Raw genomic sequence first — 17500 nt, 5'->3', positions numbered from 1 at the left:
CCAGAAGTTATGGAGAAGCCCTCGGGGAAGGGAGGGCGGCGCTCCCGTGGGAAGGGCCCCCCCGCTGCCCCCGCGAGTTCCCGGGGAGCTCCCCGGGAGGCTGCGAGCCCTCGCTCGGGGTAACCCGGGCACCGTGACCCCGCTGCGCTGGGGCTGGGAAAAGTCCCCACGCTCCCCATCCCCTTCCCGGCGGAGGGAGCCTCTGGATACCCGCTCCAAGGAGCCCCGGCGGGATCGGCTCCGTGCCCCGGCCCGCAGCCCCGGCCGAGCAAGGCGGCAGCGCTCACAGACAGCCCCTTGGGTTATTTGGTTTTGTTGTTTCTATTTTTTTTTCATATTTTATTGCTGTTTATTTATCTTCTCTTTTTTTTCCGCCCGAAACCACACTTTAAAAATGATAAGGAACGGGTTTTATTGATTTTTTTTTTCCACCACAACATTAAGTTTATAACAATATAGGCTGTTTTAAAAATAGGACCGATCCCTAACAGAAAGCGAGAGGGCAGACAGTACAACCGAAAGGGGGAAACAAAATTTAAAATGAAACAAAGAAAAGAAACCAACCAACCCAAACCCTTGGGAAGACAGCAAACAATTGTCAGACAACAGGTGAGCAGACACTAAGACAGAGAGAGACTAGAGGTGTCCACTCCTCGCTTGATTTCTGCCTATTAAAATCCACGTACTCAATGGACTTTAGAAGAAAACTGTACATCATATCAAATAAATTAAAATTACCCTAAAGTTGATTGTCCTTCACTTAAAGCGCCCAGCTCACCGAATCTCCCTTATTTATTCGCATAAGCCGGGCTGATGCTAATTCCCATGCCCTGCTCCTCTCTTCTCACTTTCCTTCCCCCTTAATTCTCTTTTATTTATTTTGCACAACATGAAGAAACGCAATTTTACAATGCTAAAAACCCTTTCCTCACCATTCAAATAAAAGCAGTGCTTTAAGAATCATCGTACAATATTGCACAGTTCAAAAGTACAATAATATTAATAATAATAATAATAATAATTAGTATTACAAAAGAAAGCAAAAGGGTACAGATTTTTTTTCCCCCCCAGATACCGAAATAACTTTACAAGGAAAAAAACCCGAAACAACCCGACAACTAGGAAAACAAGAATTATAAACAGGAATTAAAAATGTCTAAGTAAACGATAATAAATAAGGGTCGCTCAAAGCGTGCGGGTGTATTTAACCGTTCACTTTGAGGCTGTATTTCTTGCTCGTGAAAGTCTCATGACAGAAACCGAAAGGTACAAAACGTGGGCAAGCAAAGAGGCAAAGGTCTGCTTAAACGAAAAGCCGTGGTCGATGAAGTTTGGGTCACGACAGGATCAGGAGCCTGAACAATTATTTGGAGGCAGAAGGAGAGGTCCGAAAGGAACAGAAATTCAGCTTCCCGTTAGCGTTTGGCAAATCTCGAGGAGTGGCCTGGGACCATTCATTTTTTATTACTATCCCTTTTTTTCCCCCTTTTTTTCTTTTTTTTTCTTTTTTTCTTTTTTTTTTTTTTTTTTTTACAAAAATAAAACTAAAGCCACAGAGACCATCGCGGTTTTCATCCACGTTTACAAAAGGTGTGACAGCTCCAGGGTTCTCTACAAGTCCCCGCTTTCGTTTTCCTCATTTTCGTTTCCCTCCCCCCGCCATTTTCCTTTTTATTTCTTTTTTATTTTTTCCTAAATTTTCGCGATTTTCCTCCTATCACCACCCGCCGAGGGGTCCCCCCAGCCCCGCACCCGTGTCCCCGCAGTCCCCCCCGCTCCGCAGACGCCGGCCGGGTGACTCGCACGAGGGGCTGCAGTACTTACAAGCGGCCGGGTGACTTGCGCGCCTCTCCGCGCCCCTCCGCGCAGCGGCGGCCGGGCTCAGACGGGCCGCAGGAGCGGCACGGAGGTGACCACGGGGTGGGAATAGTAGACGGGGTGAGGGAAGGTGAGCAGGGGCTGCGTGCCGGGGGCTCCGCCGCCCCCCGCGCCCCCCTCCGCGCCCGAGTTCTCGTGGTAGAGGATGGGGACGCGGACGATGCGCTGCGCGGCCGCGTGGCTCAGGTTGGCCGCCTCCAGCTCGGCCGCCAGCTGCCGCTTCCACTTGTTGCGGCGGTTCTGGAACCAAATCTTCACCTGGGTCTCTGTCAGGTGCAGCGAGGCGGCCAGGCCGGCCCGCTCCGAGCTGCTCAGGTAGCGCTTCATGTCGAAGGTGGACTCCAGCTGGAAGACCTGCGAGCGGCTGAACACCGTGCGCGTCTTCTTCTTGCGGCACGGCTTCTTCTCCGGGCTCTCCTCCCGCTTCTTCCAGTCCTCCGCGCCTCCCTCTTTCTTCGCCTCCTCCGAGTCGCTCTCCTCCAGGACGATCTCGTCGGGGCTCTTGGAGTCCAGCTCCTTCTGCTCCCCCTCCGCCTTCAGCAGCGGCTCCGGGGAGTCCCGGTCGGTGCCCGAGGCGGGGGACGAGTCCCTCAGCAGGGATTTCTCTGCGGCTGGATAGGAAGGACGAAGCGGGGCATGAAGGGGGGAGATGAGGGACACGAAGAGACACCTTCACCACCCAGGCCCCGCGTCCCGTCAGGGGGAACGGGACGAGCCGGCCGGACCCCCCGTGTCACCCCAGCGCCAGCTGCACCCCTCGCCCCGCCGCCCCCGCTCCCCACGGCCGCCGCCCCGCCGGGCAGAGAGGGAGGGAAGGAAAGAGTGATGGAAGTTGCGGGGAGCGGTACCTTCCGTGCGGGGCAGGTGGGCTCCGGCCGGCGTCAGGGCGTAGGGGTACCACCAGGTCTGGGCGCGCTCCAGGCAGTGGGCGCTCAGGGCGAAGCGCGGCGCCGGGATCTCGAAGCGGGGGAAAGCGAGGTCGCCCACCTGCGAGAGGGCGAAGCCGGCGCCGTCCACCGCCGCCTTGCCCGAGGGGGCGAACAGCGCCCGCGGCTGCTTGGGGGGCGCCTTGGGGGGGCCACCGTTGAGCAGGTTCTTGATGTAGAAGGACTCCTTGGGGGGCGGCGGAGGGGCGCTGGGTGGCTCCTGCCCGGTCTCCGGCATCCTCCGCTGCCCGCCCGGCTCCTGGCCGCCGCTGGCCCCGCAGCCCGCGCCCGGCGCGCAGGTGGCGGCTCCCGGCGGCGCGGGGGACAGGCGCGGCGGGGCGGCGTGGGAGCGCGGCGGCGGGGCCGGCCGGAGGCCCCTCGCATGGGGGGGCGGCAGGGCGGGGGGCCGGGGGGACCCGCGCAGCCCGCGGCACCGGGGGGCTGCTGCGGGCAGGCGGAGAGCCGGGGTCGTCTCTGCCGCCGCCGCCTCCCGCCGCCGCTGCTGCTGCGTCAACCTGGCGCCGGATGCTAATGGTGAAATCAAAATGTCATCCCCGTTCCGCGCGGGGAGCACGCGGCGATTGGGCACGCACAAAGGCGAATGGGATCAGGCGGGAGGCGGCGGGAGGAGAGGGCTCCGCGCAGCCCCTGCCCGCAGCCGCTGCGGGCCCGGCCCTCCCCCCCGACGCGCCGCCGTGCCCGGAGGCGGCGACCGCCCGCCCGTTCCCGGCGTTTGCGGAGTCCAATTAGGCGGCGAGCGGGGCCGGGCCGGCGGCACAAAGGGACCGGCTCGGCGGAGCGCGGCGGGAGCGGCGGCGGGCGAATGGCACGGGCCGCGCCGCTCCTGCCTCAAAACCGCCCCCGCCCCGCCGCGCCGCCCCCCGCGCCCCCGCCCCGCGCTGCCGGGAACAAAAGCCGCCCGCGGCCGAGGGGGGGGAGCGGGCCGGGCCGAGCCCCGCCGGGATACCGGGCACCGGGACACCCTCTCGCTGCGCTCCGCCGCGGGGCAGAAACGACTTAGCGGACGGCTGCGGGGCGACGGGAGGGCTCCTTCCCGACGGTGCCCTCCGCGCCTGGGCGGCCCTGCCGCGCCCGCGGTCCCCGGCAGCGCAGGAGCGGGGCCGGCGGGACACGTCGAGCCCGCGGCGGAGTGACAATGGGCACGACCTGGGCCCGCCGCTCTTGGGATCAGGGCACAAGGCACTCCCGGGATTCGCTCCCGCCCTGCTCCCGGGATTCGGGCTCCGGGCGCTCCCGGGGTTCGGTCACGGGGCGCTCCCGGGATCCATCCCTGCCGCTCTGGGTGTTCGGGCACGGGGTGCTCCCGAGATCCATCCCCGCCGTTCCCGGGATCCATCCCCGCCGTTTCGGGATCCATCCCTGCCCTGCTCCCTGGATCCATCCCCGACGTTCCCTGGATCCATCCCCGACGTTCCCGGGATCCATCCCCGCTGTTCTAGGGATCCATCCCCGCTGTTCTAGGGATCCATCCCTGCCCCGTTCCGGGATCCATCCCTGCCCCGCTCCCGATCCGTCCCCGCCGCTCCCGGGGTCCGGGCACAGGGCGCCCCCTGCCGGGCCGCGGGAGCGCCCCGCCTTCCGGGACCGGCGGGCCCGGAGCATCCCCGGGACACCGGGAAGCGGCGGCAAGGTGAGCCCCGGTAGGGCGGTAACACCGCGTACTGCCCGCCGGTACCCGCTCCAGTGGCAGCAGGGCGGAGGGAAGGTGTGGCTCCTGTTTTGGGACGTGAGAAGGAAGAGGAAAGGAAAGGAAAGGAAAGGAAAGGAAAGGAAAGGAAGGAAGGAAGGAAGGAAGGAAGGAAGGAAGGAAGGAAGGAAGGAAGGAAGGAAGGAAGGAAGGAAGGAAGGAAGGAAGGAAGGAAGGAAGGAAGGAAGGAAGGAAGGAAGGAAGGAAGGAAGGAAGGAAATAAATATCAACCACTCAATTCTGCCATTCTTCTAAACATCTGGAACACCTTTGAGCACGCACTGCAAAAATCTGCCCTGGCACATACAGAGCCCTGGACTCAGATGCGCTCACAGGTGCATAAGAGGCAACAATCTCTACTTCTAAACATTTTAATGCCCAGATAAAATCTGCCTGATTTTTCTTGCTATTTTGTTTTAAAGACACCCACTTGGCAATTTGAAGCAAGACATCTTTTTTCTGAATCAAACTCCCCAGTTCTTCCTCCCCCCCAACACCTGGGGTTATAAATAGAGGGGGAATTTATATAGAGCCGGTCACACAACATTTTTGGCTGCAGCGGATGTGGTATTTCATGTACCTTCCACACATCTCGGGAATGGGGTCTCAGCAATCAGTAGTTTGCAGAAATACTCTGTTATTAACAACTGTCTCTTGTTCCTGCTCTCGTTAACAGCTTAAAGCACCTGGCAAAGTAAAGGTCATCGGGAGTTTTTCAAAGAAATGCTATTTCTCTGGGAATATCCTTCAGCTCCGGGGTAAAATGTACAAAGGGGAAAAAAAAAAAATGGACAGAAAGAAAATAGTTTCTATTCAGAAAATAGCCGATAGCCCCCTAGCCCAGGCTCCTACCTGAAACCTGGGATAAAGCTCTGTGTTAAATGTTTGCAGCTCTTACATGAAAAGCCAAGGGTGAAAGCTTCTTATAGAAGAACCCAGTGCATTTCTCCATCTCAGTGAAGATTTTATTTAGATATGAGTCACCAAAATAATTCTGTCCTGAAACTCCCACCCTTTTCCATCCATCTTTCACTGCTTTGATAATTATGAGGTCCTAATCCCTTTGGAGTCCCTCAGGGCAAACAACTCACGGTAGAGAGCCAAGCAAGGACTAAAAATCAAACCAGCCTCTGGAAATGTTAAAAGAAATTCCCACTTTGCAATTTTTTACTACAAAACAAACAAACAAACAAAACCCTGCAGTGTTCTAAAAGAGCATTTCTCTGTCTCTATTATTTAAGGTCCATAGATTTCTAATTTATTTATGTATTTTATTTATTCCCCCTCCCCAGCAACATCTGGATGTTAAAGACTGGTATTGACCATTCCCCCCTTGCTCCATCCTTGGTGATGGAGCTGAGTGGATTTTGCTGCAGTCTTTATTTCTGTTTCTAGACTTTCACTTGTACCATTCCATTGTAAACAGATAATTATTATTTCATTAGTGTTGCAATTCAGAATTAATTGGCTAATTTACACATGGATCAATTGTATAAATGTGATGTTTGTGATCGGTGCTTGATATGATTTAAAGTAATTGTTTATTTTCAGGTTTTGGCTGTATTGTATTGCAAAGTGATTTATCTCCTTATTTATCCTGTCTCAGCACTGCCTCTTCTTTTTCATTATTTTTCTAAAGAGCTACACTCCTGCTAGGCTGGAGCGTGAACCTGCGTGCTGTGATTCTGTGGAGCCCCACTGCTATGAGCTCCAAAAAGCCCTGCCTTGCAGCCTGCTGCTGAGGATGTGCAGCAGCCCTGCTTCCCTGGCAGGAATTACCCACTGCAGCCTGTATTTCACCCAGATTCTTGTCCCATCTTTATCTGCCACCCCTGAGCATCCCCACTGTGATCACAGGTGACAAACTTTGGGTCACCTTGGGTTCAGTTTTCTCTTTGCCATCCTGAGGAAAGGGCACTGCTGAGTTTCCTTGTTCCTTTATTTGTCCAAGTGGGAGCTCTCCTGAAGATGTTTGCAGCGTCTGGCCTTCCAGCAATTGTAGGGAAGCAGAATTCCTCCCAGACACTGCTTGATTCCATGGCTAACATTAGACATACTTCCACAGGAAAATGCTGAGGCCCCTCCTTGCATCAGGGTTTAGATGTCCAGAAAGAGAAGAAAGAAAGGATGAGAAGACATTTAATGGCTTGCCCCACACAGAAACACTCCCTCCCCGGGCAACCAAAAGGAATCCTTCCACCATCAGATTTTAGAGCTCCTGTCATGCTGTCCAGGCATACAAACAGAATTTTGTGAGTGCCAGAGATTAACTGCTGCAGAGTCAGAGCTGTTCTCAATGGCTCTCCCCTTCCTATTGCAAATCCTTTCATATGATCAGGGCCTTCTTAAAATCTGAGTTCTTCAGAAACATGGCATTTCTCTGTCAGTCTTTCAAGTGCTTCTTCTGAAATGCATGGCTGGAAATAAACAGAGGTTATGCAGAAAAGGGATGCTACTTTCTCATCAAAAGGAATGTCTCTTGTGAGATGTATTTGATAAGGAAGTTTTATTTGAGACTGGAAAAACTACAAGGGAGTTCTGCTTCGAAGTCTGTCTCAGGTTTCCCCAGGCTGAGTGGATCAGGGTGCATGAGATGTGTGTGGGTTGAGAGGTATTTTGGAACAGTTAAGGTTGTTCCCTTATTATGCCTTACAATGGCATTTTTGTACCTTTAAATGGAAGGCTTTGTTCGTGTCTGTTTTCCAGTGGCTTCCTGGCAAGCTGAGAGTCTTCCCTGACAAATATTAAAGTCTCATAGCACTTCAAGAAAGCAGATTGTTCAATTTATGAGACTTTTATTTCTGAGGCTCGTCACAGTCGTGTGTCTGACTTACAGAGATATCATTTTTATCGGGAAAGGGGAAGAATTTCTAGGTTGTTATGCTTTTGTGAAACAAGTCCCTCTGCAAATTCCGTGTAATTTGGGGTAAAACCGCAGGGACAGAACTGATGAGGTGCAGGTGAGGTGATCTAAGCACAGTCTTTGTCTCACAGAGCACTACACACGTACTCTGTAGAATGTGATAAGATGGTCTGATGTCATCACAAACTCATACAACATATCCTTTGCTTCTGTCATTTGGACTTGCCCACCAGTCTAATTTCTAGAAGGTTTCATCATCCTGGTGTTAGTCATGTGTGCACAATTTATCTCTTCCACAAGCGAACTCACCGAATGGAGGTCAGCTAAACACACTGGAGGAAATCCTTTGTGAGAAGCATCACTGGAGGATTTGAAGGCAGGGCATGTACTGTTCTTTAACATCTTATCCAAACATAAACTTCAGCTCATCTTTCAAAATATGTCAGGACAGAGACACCCATAGAAAAATAAATGAAGGTGGCGTTGCAGCTCCTATATCTGAAGACCAGTGCTTTTATAGCCAGTTGTAAACTCTGAAGTATCATGTAAAAAAATAAAAACACCCCAAAATCAAAACCAGGACTATGTAAACATCAGGACTGGTGAAATCCGAAATAAGCAGATTTCTTTGTGGCCATAAATAGGTCATTTATCAAAATCCATAAAAAATCCCGTCACCTCACCTGAAAAGTGCTGAGTATTTCCAGCTCCTACTGAAATAGAAAATTGCTGCACAGCTCTATGGTGAATGTGGCTAGAAAAGAGGTGTTCTAACCAACACTCAGCCTTCAGGTCCAGGATCCAAACTGTCCATTTGCAGAGAGCCAACAGAGAGCAGAGCACATCCAATGTTTGTGTGTAGGGCAGCTGGATAATGTGCAGTTTTAGGAGTTCTTAAATAATCATTGATTTCAAAAGTGTTACAGCCCATTGACTCAAAAATCAGCTGCTTATAAAGCCTCTCAGATCCTTGGCAATTGTGCAGCAGTTATGCTGGATGTACATACATGGGCTGTATTTTGAATTTCATGGAAAGATCCTGAGATCACCCAAATTTCCCCAAGAAGGTTTGCTGTAGCTGGCATGTCAGTCTGAACCAGCTTGTTCCCCAAAATAGCTCATGGTTTTGCAAAACAAATGAATGATGGGGTCATTTTGTGCCTCCACAAGAGCTTCTTTGTCAAAACCTCAGTGTGCTTTGCACTTATTAATGACTGCCTCGCCTGCCAGTCCCCAGGGAAGGCTGCTCCCCAGGGAAGCTCCGTGTTTCAGGAATCCCAGGAAGCCAAAGTGATGCACACACCACAGGAGGCTCCTTCTCCCTCTTTTGGCTGGGGCATCTCCAAGACTTCTTGTCTTCAGATATTCAGACAGTGTAAGTACTCACGTCCCTCCCACGGTGCACAGACTCTGTTCTATCAGTCCTGCAAAACAGAACAGGAAAAAGAATGGGTTTTGGGCTTCTTTCTGCACAACATTTCTGTAAATTCCAGGGAAAACTTTATCCTAGACAGCAAAGTTGCTTATTTCTATATATATTAATATAAATGCACAAATCCACATTATAAACACAAAGTATCAGAGGCAAAGAAATGACTAGACAAATTTCAAATCATCCTTCTTTGAGCCACAGCTTCACATTTAAGTTTTTCTTTGTTCTTGTTTGGGGTTTGGTTTTGGTTTTTTTACATTGCTGCTTTTTTTTTTTTTTATTATACCATTGAAAATTTGGAGATCTATTAGAAAGACGAGCATTACACAGAAAATATTTTTAATGCATTTTGGTTAAACATTAGCAATATACACCAGAAATTCATCAGTAATAAACCTGATGGAAGCAATGCTGGTGGAGAGCAGTAGAAAGATTAAATGCAGGTTGTGCAAAACGCTTCATTGCCATCACAGCCATCAGAGTTACATGTTTTTTTGGACAAGAGAGGATTCCCTTTGGAATTGAGCCACAGGGATCCAACCAGTCCAGAGTGGTGGCTTGAAACTCCTTCCTCATATGGAGATATGAAAAGCAGCCATGAAGAATTAACAAAGCACAACGAAGGGTGACTTTTCCACATCACTTTACATTAAGAGATTTTTGGCTTGTCACTAAGGAGCAGTAAAAATATCAGAAAAACAAACCAATTAAAAAGGACTGAGTGCAGCTGAACACCTTCTTCAAGAGAGGCAGATAGGGAAAATAATAATAAAATATTATGTATGACCAAAAGTGGAAGAATTTCAGCTGGGTATACATGTCATGCAACATATTTAAAAATGTTTGGTATCTACAGAGCAATAGCATTGTCAAAATAATAATTTTAGCATAGAAACAAACATTAGCTGTTTCTCCTCAGCAGCCTGATGTGTATTCTTGCCATGTGTTGTCATTCCCAGAGCGTGACATTTTTTGTGCAGTGCTGCCATGAAAAACACCTCACCACATAACCAAGCCCACCCAAATCACTGCTGCTTCAAGCGTTCCAGCCAGGAAAATCCTGTAGAGTACACGTCACGCTGCCATGAGAAGTTTGTTATGTATTGCTGTGCTTGAGAGCTGCAGTGGAGTGAAGAATAGAGGAAATGCTAAAAGACTCGAGGGCAAACATGCAAATGACATCTCTGCTTTTTGTTTGTTTGTTTGTTTGTTTGTTGGCAGCAAGGGCTGCTCCGAGGGAGAAGATGAGGTGCTGTCTCTCCAGTCAGAGATCCTGATCTGATTCTGTTCCAGCCACGATGCTTGTAAAGCACTGAAGCTGATCAGAAATTGCAGAGCACTGATCAAGATTTCCAGATGTCCTTGAAAATGCCCTTCACCTTCACAACCAGGCTCTGAAATGATAATATATTGATCGGAATGCTTGGCAGCAGCGTGACACACGCAGGGTTATTGATAAGCAGCGCTGATATTTTCAGGTGACAAACAAGGGTGGGGCAGGCGATTAAAACAGGAATGCACAGCTGCCACGAGAATCTCCAGCTGGGAAACTTGGGCTCTGAGTGATATCGCCCACCAAAAGGTTTCTGCTTTTCGTCTGGGAACACATTTCCATCGGAACCTGCGGAGAATAATTCCTGATATTGCTATACTAGTGCTAATAAAGACAAATCCCGCAGCGGAGGGATGGAGCACTGGACGCCTCCCCGCTCCCTTCAGCACCGCGGCCAGCGCCGGCAGCGTCCCCCGCGGGCTCGGGATCCCGTCCCGCCCGCCCCATCCTCCGCACATCCCGGGATAACGCTGCTGCTCCGAGCAGGGAGAAGGGCCACAGCTCCGATGTGCTCCTGGGGTTGTGCGAGAGAGAAAGAGGGGACTTAATGGCTGCATTCTAGAGGCAAAACCAAACCAACAAACAAAAAAGAATTAGAGGTTTGCTGCTACTGTAGAAGCTCCAAATAACAAAATAATTAAATGTATCTGAACCTTGAGATTACAAATTCAATGCAGGACCCTTTGTCTATTGTGCCCTGAACCTTCTCGGGCAAATTCAAGAGAATTACATCTCGGGTTATTTTAATATCAAAGCATTCCATAAGAAGACGTGGGAATTGTTTCCCTTTCCAATAGTGTTGATGCTTTGCCCTGTTTATTCCCCAGCTGGTATTTTTTGTACTTCTCAGGGATATATCAAAGTTTATGCAGTATGTGTAACTCGGGGGAGATGGAAAAGGCATTGACAATATTAATTGTTTCATAAATAGCGTCAGATAGGATATGCTTTTTATACCCTTGGTTTAAACCCTGTTAGTGAAAAACCAATACCCTGCCATTTGTTTATACTTTTCTTGGCGTACAAGGCATATATATTAGAGAGAATGAAGCCAATAAAAGGTTACAGGCAGCCTTTTCCACTCTCAACTTTTAGGCATGGCCCCTTTTTCAAAAGAAAGCTGTCTTTTATTTTGGAACATTATAACCATTCCACCTGTCTGTAAAAATGTATGAAGAACCAGAAATTACAAAGGACCAAATAGAAAGGACCCTTGCTTTTAGGTGAGCACTTCTTCACACAAACAATTCCATAGACTCCACCACAAGCAATTCCATACCTCCACAAGTACCTGCTGAGGCAGAGGGATGAAGGGCTCCACCAGCCAGCCCAGCAGTGTGGGGGTCTCTGAGGCAAAGCTGCCTCAGAGAAAAAGGCTCAGCATCAAACAAAAAACCCTCTTTCCTTCAGTATTCTTATTTGGATCCAAGAAGTTTGTCACAGAACAAGTCCTGAGAGTGGAAAGAGGAACTGCAACCAATCCCAAAGGCAGCACATGACTGATAGTTTCAGACAAGGAAAACGATCTTCAAATTAATTACTGGAGTTCTTGCAAAAGTTTTTAATCCAAGCAATGGTAAAAGAGACTCCTAAAAAAACTATTTGCACTGCAAGCATTTTACTCCTTGCAGTCCTTTTATTTCCCTTATTCAGCCTTTTAGTCCCTGCAGGAAGGGACAAGGAGGTAGGTTATGGTGGGTTTACCTGCTAGGGTGTGGGGGGTTGCCTCTGTTTTCATTAAAAAAAATATTTTAATCATGTTCTATGCAGTGTCACATGCCAAAGAAATACAACCCTTGCACATCTTTAAGCAAGAGTTTCAATGCTGCCGTGTTCTGCTATATTAATATTACAGTTTTGGAAGATATGTAGCATAGCAGCAACTAACTGAGGGCTGGAACGTTGGAAATCAAGAGAGGGAAGAAGGAAGGAAATGCCATTCAATATTCCTGGAAATTCCATAGAAATTAGTGGAAATGTGCTGTGCATGTTTTTTTCTCATACCATGAAATGGTCCCACTGCAGTCTTGAGTCCCTTTTGCAGGATGCCAAGAGCTGCAGTTATCCTTAAGGAAAGGCACTCCCAGGGTTTTCCCTTGATCTGTGAACAAGAAATGTGAAGCTCGATGTCCTGGTTTTCAAAGCAGCTCTTCATGGATCATCTCCTACAACTTCAGGAACTTTCTGTGCACAATCAAAGGTCAGGCCCTGTGGCAAAGGCATAAAATTCATTACCAGAGGGAACACCAGGGCATGGTCCTTTCTCCATTCCAGCTGCACAGGGGAGGAGGCTTTGCTCAGCAATCACTTCTATTTCAGACCTATTTGTTGCTCAGACTACAGTAAATCAGGAGTATTGACTTCTTTAGCATCTCTGAGACACAGAAGGGTTTTAAGGATGTGCTCCAGAAAACTAGAAACTTGCTGAAAAACAGAGGAGGAAAAGCCATAGCCAGAGGTACCTGTGGAGGCACCAGGTGTCAAAGCCAGGCAGAGATCGGATTTTTTATTTGCCTCCCAGGCAGAGCCTCTGCACACCCAGATTTCAGCAATACCTGGAGAGGACTGACAGGTACCTACACGAGTAAAGAAAGCAGTAAGAGTGACAAAAGCAACAAGAATAAATGCTGGCTGGAAGGTGCTCCCACTTGCTGCCCACAGCTGATTGTAGCCCTGTGTAATGTACTTGGGACAAGGTGAGAAAGCCACCCTGAGCAGAGTCCTCCACCCTAAATCCTCCCGTGATCTGGTCAGACAGAGGGAAGAGCATCGGGGTTACCCAATAAAAAGTACATTTTAAAGAGCCACTTTTCACCCTTTTTCCAGCACAACCTTTTCCAGTTGCTCTGGAAGGCCAAGAGAGGCAAGAAGAGAGAATTTTTCTCCCTCAGTGCAAAAGAAGATGTGGCAACAGGTGGACTCTGTGTAAAGTCTTTACCTAAGTCATGTTAATCTCACCATCAGACCCTAATCTCCAGCTCCAGCATTAGAGAACACAGTGCATCCCACCCATGGCATCAAGGCTGACCCAGCAACACCCTTTTGCCTCTCTCATCTGTTGAGCTGATCTGAAACACCACAACCAAATTCCATTTCCAGCAACTCACGTGCTTTGCCTTGCTCCTCAACCTGCCAGTCCTAATGACTTGCAATTAAATAAAAGCCTTCCTCATGCTCTGGCTCTCCCTGCCCATCCTCCCTGCGAGGCTGTGGCTTTAATTTCACCCTTTTCACAGCAGCAGACTCCTAGGGCAGGCAGCAGGATTATGACTCACATACTGTGGGAAGTAATGATGATCCAAAAAGCAAACGGAGGTGGGCAGTGAAGGAGAAATCACTTATGCAAATAGAAATATTTTCAATAATGATCAACAGCATGAGAAAGAATATAGGAAAAATTACATTAGGCAGAGGAGCTTCATTTTTAAAATGTTCCCTAAGTGCTAGAAATCTTCCCATCTTCATTTTTCCCTTTAAACTCTGTCATTTGTACAGCCTATTAACCTTTAACTTTATGACTATCCTAACGTGAAATACTGGCAGCATTTAAGTGTGAGAATACTCGAGACCTGCCTTCCTGGTTGGCAACAGAGGTGAAGCACTTTCTTTTAAATCAGTCATTTTTAATATCAGTCATATACACACAGCATCAGAGACACTATTTTTAGATTCACGTGCTGGTGTTACTTATAATAAATGCTCTACAGACCCCAGTTATCTTCCCTCAGAGATCTTACAGAGCCCTTCTTGTCTGTCCTCTCTCAGTTTGTCTCCTTAATTGTAGTCTTCAATTCTGCTCAAAAGTAGAGAAGAAAATTAAGTCAAATCACTTCCTTCGAATTCCCTCTTTCCTTCTCTTAAAAAAGACGATGTAAAATTAATTATTTGTGTTTACCAGAGCTGCTGAGGAGTTGAGCCGAGGCTGGGACTTCATTGTGTGAAGCCCTGCACCGCTGTTATTGCAGCCACTTCTGCCCTGCAGACCTGGCGTGGGGCAGGTGAGGAGGGGTGATTAAGTGACTTCCAAAAGGTGGTGAAGACAAAGTGGCTCATCCTGGTGGTGAGTGCTGGGGCTGTATCGATTCCACCTGCGGCAGGGGATGGAGGAGCTTTAGCATGGAGCTTGTGAGGTTTTAATCGTAACCATTAGTTCAATCCACAGGAGTGACAAGGGCTGCTCAGACCTGAGGACAGGAACCTCTGTTGTTTGTAGCTAAATCTCAGCGATAAAACAGCACCCAGAGATGAGGATGGATGATCCGCTGGGAATCTGCTGGATGTCCTCTCTGCCAGTTAGTGCCCTCCTCAAGGGCTGGGCATGGCCCTGCTGTGGGGCATCACCGTGGCCTGGGAGAGCATCCAAAAGGAACTTTCAGTTGGAAAGAACAGCCAAAGCTGTTACACTGATGGCTGAGAAAACATTGCCTGAGAGCTGAACCGCCAGAATTTATTTACACAAAGCCTTCCCCTTTTCCCTTGCTCTTTCAGACTCGGCAAACCTTCGAGAAGCTCAGCAGGGAGCCCTGGAGCAGCACTTAAAGCCAGTTTTCCAGGCAGGAGCCTGTGCCTCTCCCCTTAATCAGAAAATATCCAGCCCCAAGGAGCGAGACAGGGACCACAGCGGCCATGGCTGCCCAGCCCTTCCCTGCACACCTCAGGGTGGGCAGGAGGAAGCCCAGGGCTGTACAAATGTCCCTCTCTGTCACCTCCAAGGCACGGTGCTCCCTTCCTGGGTGAAGGACATGGGCAGGGTACTGGGAGCAGTGCTAGTGCTGGTGTGTTTCAGCTGTGACAAAGGTTTGAACCAGGAGTTTTTACTCTGATGCAAACTCTCTTCTGAGCTTTCACTGTCTTAGGGAATCTTCTGCTCTCAGGACTGCTCTCCTGAACCTGATAAAGATTCACTGAAACTGCAGACTCACTTTGGGGTAGAAATGATCAGCCAGCAGCCCAGGCCAAGCAGGAGATCTGGAAGGATTTTTGGCTATGGATCAAATTCAACCAAGGAAAATAAATTGGTGGGACAACTAAAGACTTGAGCAAGACTCGGTCAAAGGAGGAAATTCAGAGCTAAGCTTGCTCTTGCATCCTATGTGTACCCTGTCTTACAGTTCCCCAGCCAGTCCTTTCTACTCCTTTGAGGGGATTTCTGAGGCACCAGAGGAAGCAGATGGAATTTATGTTTATGTTGGTGTCTAGATTTTCCACTAGACTCTGTCCAAAGCATCCGTGAAATGGAGTTCAGCACACAGCAGGCACAGGGATTTCCTCAGGTGACAGCTCAGGTCCTGCAGGGACAGCTGGCACATGCCACCACACCCAGCACTGCCAGCACACCCATGTCACCTCCTGCTCACACAGGACCTGAGGAAAGTCCCCAAAACTTCAGCAGGGTTCAGCCACCTCACCGTAGAGCTGCTTTCCTAAACTCCAGCTGGGTTTTTAGAAGCACGTTTAGTTCAGGCGCGCTCTTGGGCCCTATTGATTTTAATGCAACAATCATATGTTTAAAACTTAGCATGTGTTTAATTGCTGCACTGAATAACAGCAGCAGGATCTGGTGCTCACACGCCTTGCTGACCCAGTGCTGGGAGAGAAATGTGGTGCCAGCCTCACAGCAAGATGGCATTTGTCCCAAACCTGAAATCAGATGAACCCAAATTATTTTTTTTTATTTTTAAAGTAGATATAGTTTCCTAAAAGAAAGGTAAGCACTAATTAATTTGGAAGGGAAACCATGTAAAAGCGTCTTGTTCGTTTAGCTCTTACTCTCAGGTATTTCATTTTTGGCATTTTCCTAAAGTTTTCATCTCTCCAAGCCTTGTTTTATGGTTAGTATAAGGTCAGCCTGAAAGATAATATATTGTGACTGTTATATTATTTATTTCAAAGCCAAGTTATTGATTATTGCACGCTGAAAATGACAAATGGCATCTGAGAAAGGCACGGTCAGCGAGTTCTATTAAAGAAATGATAGTATTGCTCATGGATTGTTAAAAGGTTCGGTTTAGATACTTTATAGGTTTATATCCATCACTATTTAATGACCAAATGATGAAAAATATGAGTCAGAGGGACAATTTCTTTCTGTTACAGTTTTACATTTAAGCAGTTAGCAAAATAAGAGAAATTTTTGTGCTAGGGGTTTATGCACCCAGACCTTGTAATCTAGGACTGAACTTGATTGTTTTAAAGGCAATAATTCAATACAGGTAACCATTGTGCACCTGGGGCACACTGGAGGGGATCAAATCCTTCCTGTGCAGTGCTGGTGCTTAAATGGGGGTGGGATGGAGTCAGGGAGGCAGGAGGGGTGGAGGGCATCCAATGTGTTACACACCCCACCAAGGAGCCCCACTAACTCCCCAGAGCTCCTCTCAGGGCCCAGTCCCAGGCCAAGACATGGGGAAATGCTCATTTTCCCAGCATGATCCCACCAGACAGGGCAGAGGAGCTCAGGGATGGGTCACCCTGCAGGAACAGACAGACATCAATGAGTAGGATCCAATCCCATCCCAGGTCAGTCCTGGTGTCCCTGATGCCCCTGGTGTCCCTGATGTCCTCCATTCCCCTTCCTAAAGGGAGTCAGAGTAGGATTTGGCCTGCTTTCCCCCTATTTAACCCCACGAGCTCAAGCTGGAAGCCCAGAAAGCATTACTTTCTTGTTTGCCACAGGTAGGAAAGCCTCTCTTTTCACTTGTATTCTCTTAGAGCCATCTGCTCAGAACACTTTCAAAATGATGGCAATTAGGGATAAGAGCTAATAACACTCCAACCTGCATGCTGGGAAATGCCATTTAATCACTATTGCCTTCCCTGGCAAATAAGGAGCAGCCTCGACTGGACCAGGGTGATAAAGCTCCCATGCCGGCGCAAATGAAGAGCCCAGCTGCAGTGTTTGCCACTGTGAATTGTAGCTGCAAGACCTGGAATCTGGCCTAAAGAGCTGATATAAATCCAGCAGAATAAATCTTTCCCTACTGCCTGTGGTTTCACACTGCCTTAACTCAACTCTTTTACCTAATCTCTGACCTTCCTTTGTAATTTTTCATGTTTCCCAGGTAAAACTCAGGGTGCTCATCAGAGGGAGGCTGAGCCAGGAGCGCTGGGGAGTTCAGGATTTTCCTGAGGGAGATGAACTAGGCTGTGCCAGGGTGTGCTGGTGGGAAACCTTTGGCAGTGCTCTGCACTCAATTTCCCAGTGGCAGGAGCATCACTCCACTCCCTTCTCCTGTATCCTGTGACAGAAACGAGCCCTGTGAAATCATGCCCAGAGAGCAGGAGCAGGGTGGAAGATGCTCTCCCACCAACAGCTACAGGGAAGATTCCCAGCTCCAGAGCCAGGGTGATTGACCACAGT

General features: G+C 49.1%; 1 protein-coding gene across 1 annotated transcript; it reads right to left on the bottom strand.

Moving 5' to 3' along the window:
- Positions 1 to 1881: 1881 nt before the first annotated feature.
- HMX3 (H6 family homeobox 3) lies at positions 1882 to 3042 on the bottom strand (the record flags this gene model as incomplete). Its single annotated transcript, XM_082286509.1, has 2 exons — positions 1882 to 2489; positions 2727 to 3042. The coding sequence occupies 2 exons, from the start codon at positions 3040 to 3042 to the stop codon at positions 1882 to 1884; spliced, it is 924 nt and encodes a 307-aa protein (XP_082142635.1).
- Positions 3043 to 17500: the final 14458 nt, after the last annotated feature.

The sequence above is a fragment of the Coloeus monedula genome (assembly GCF_965178545.1).
Source record: "Coloeus monedula genome assembly, chromosome: 8".
Taxonomy (NCBI): Eukaryota; Metazoa; Chordata; class Aves; order Passeriformes; family Corvidae; genus Coloeus; species Coloeus monedula.
This window is presented reverse-complemented; position numbering and strand designations above follow the sequence as displayed.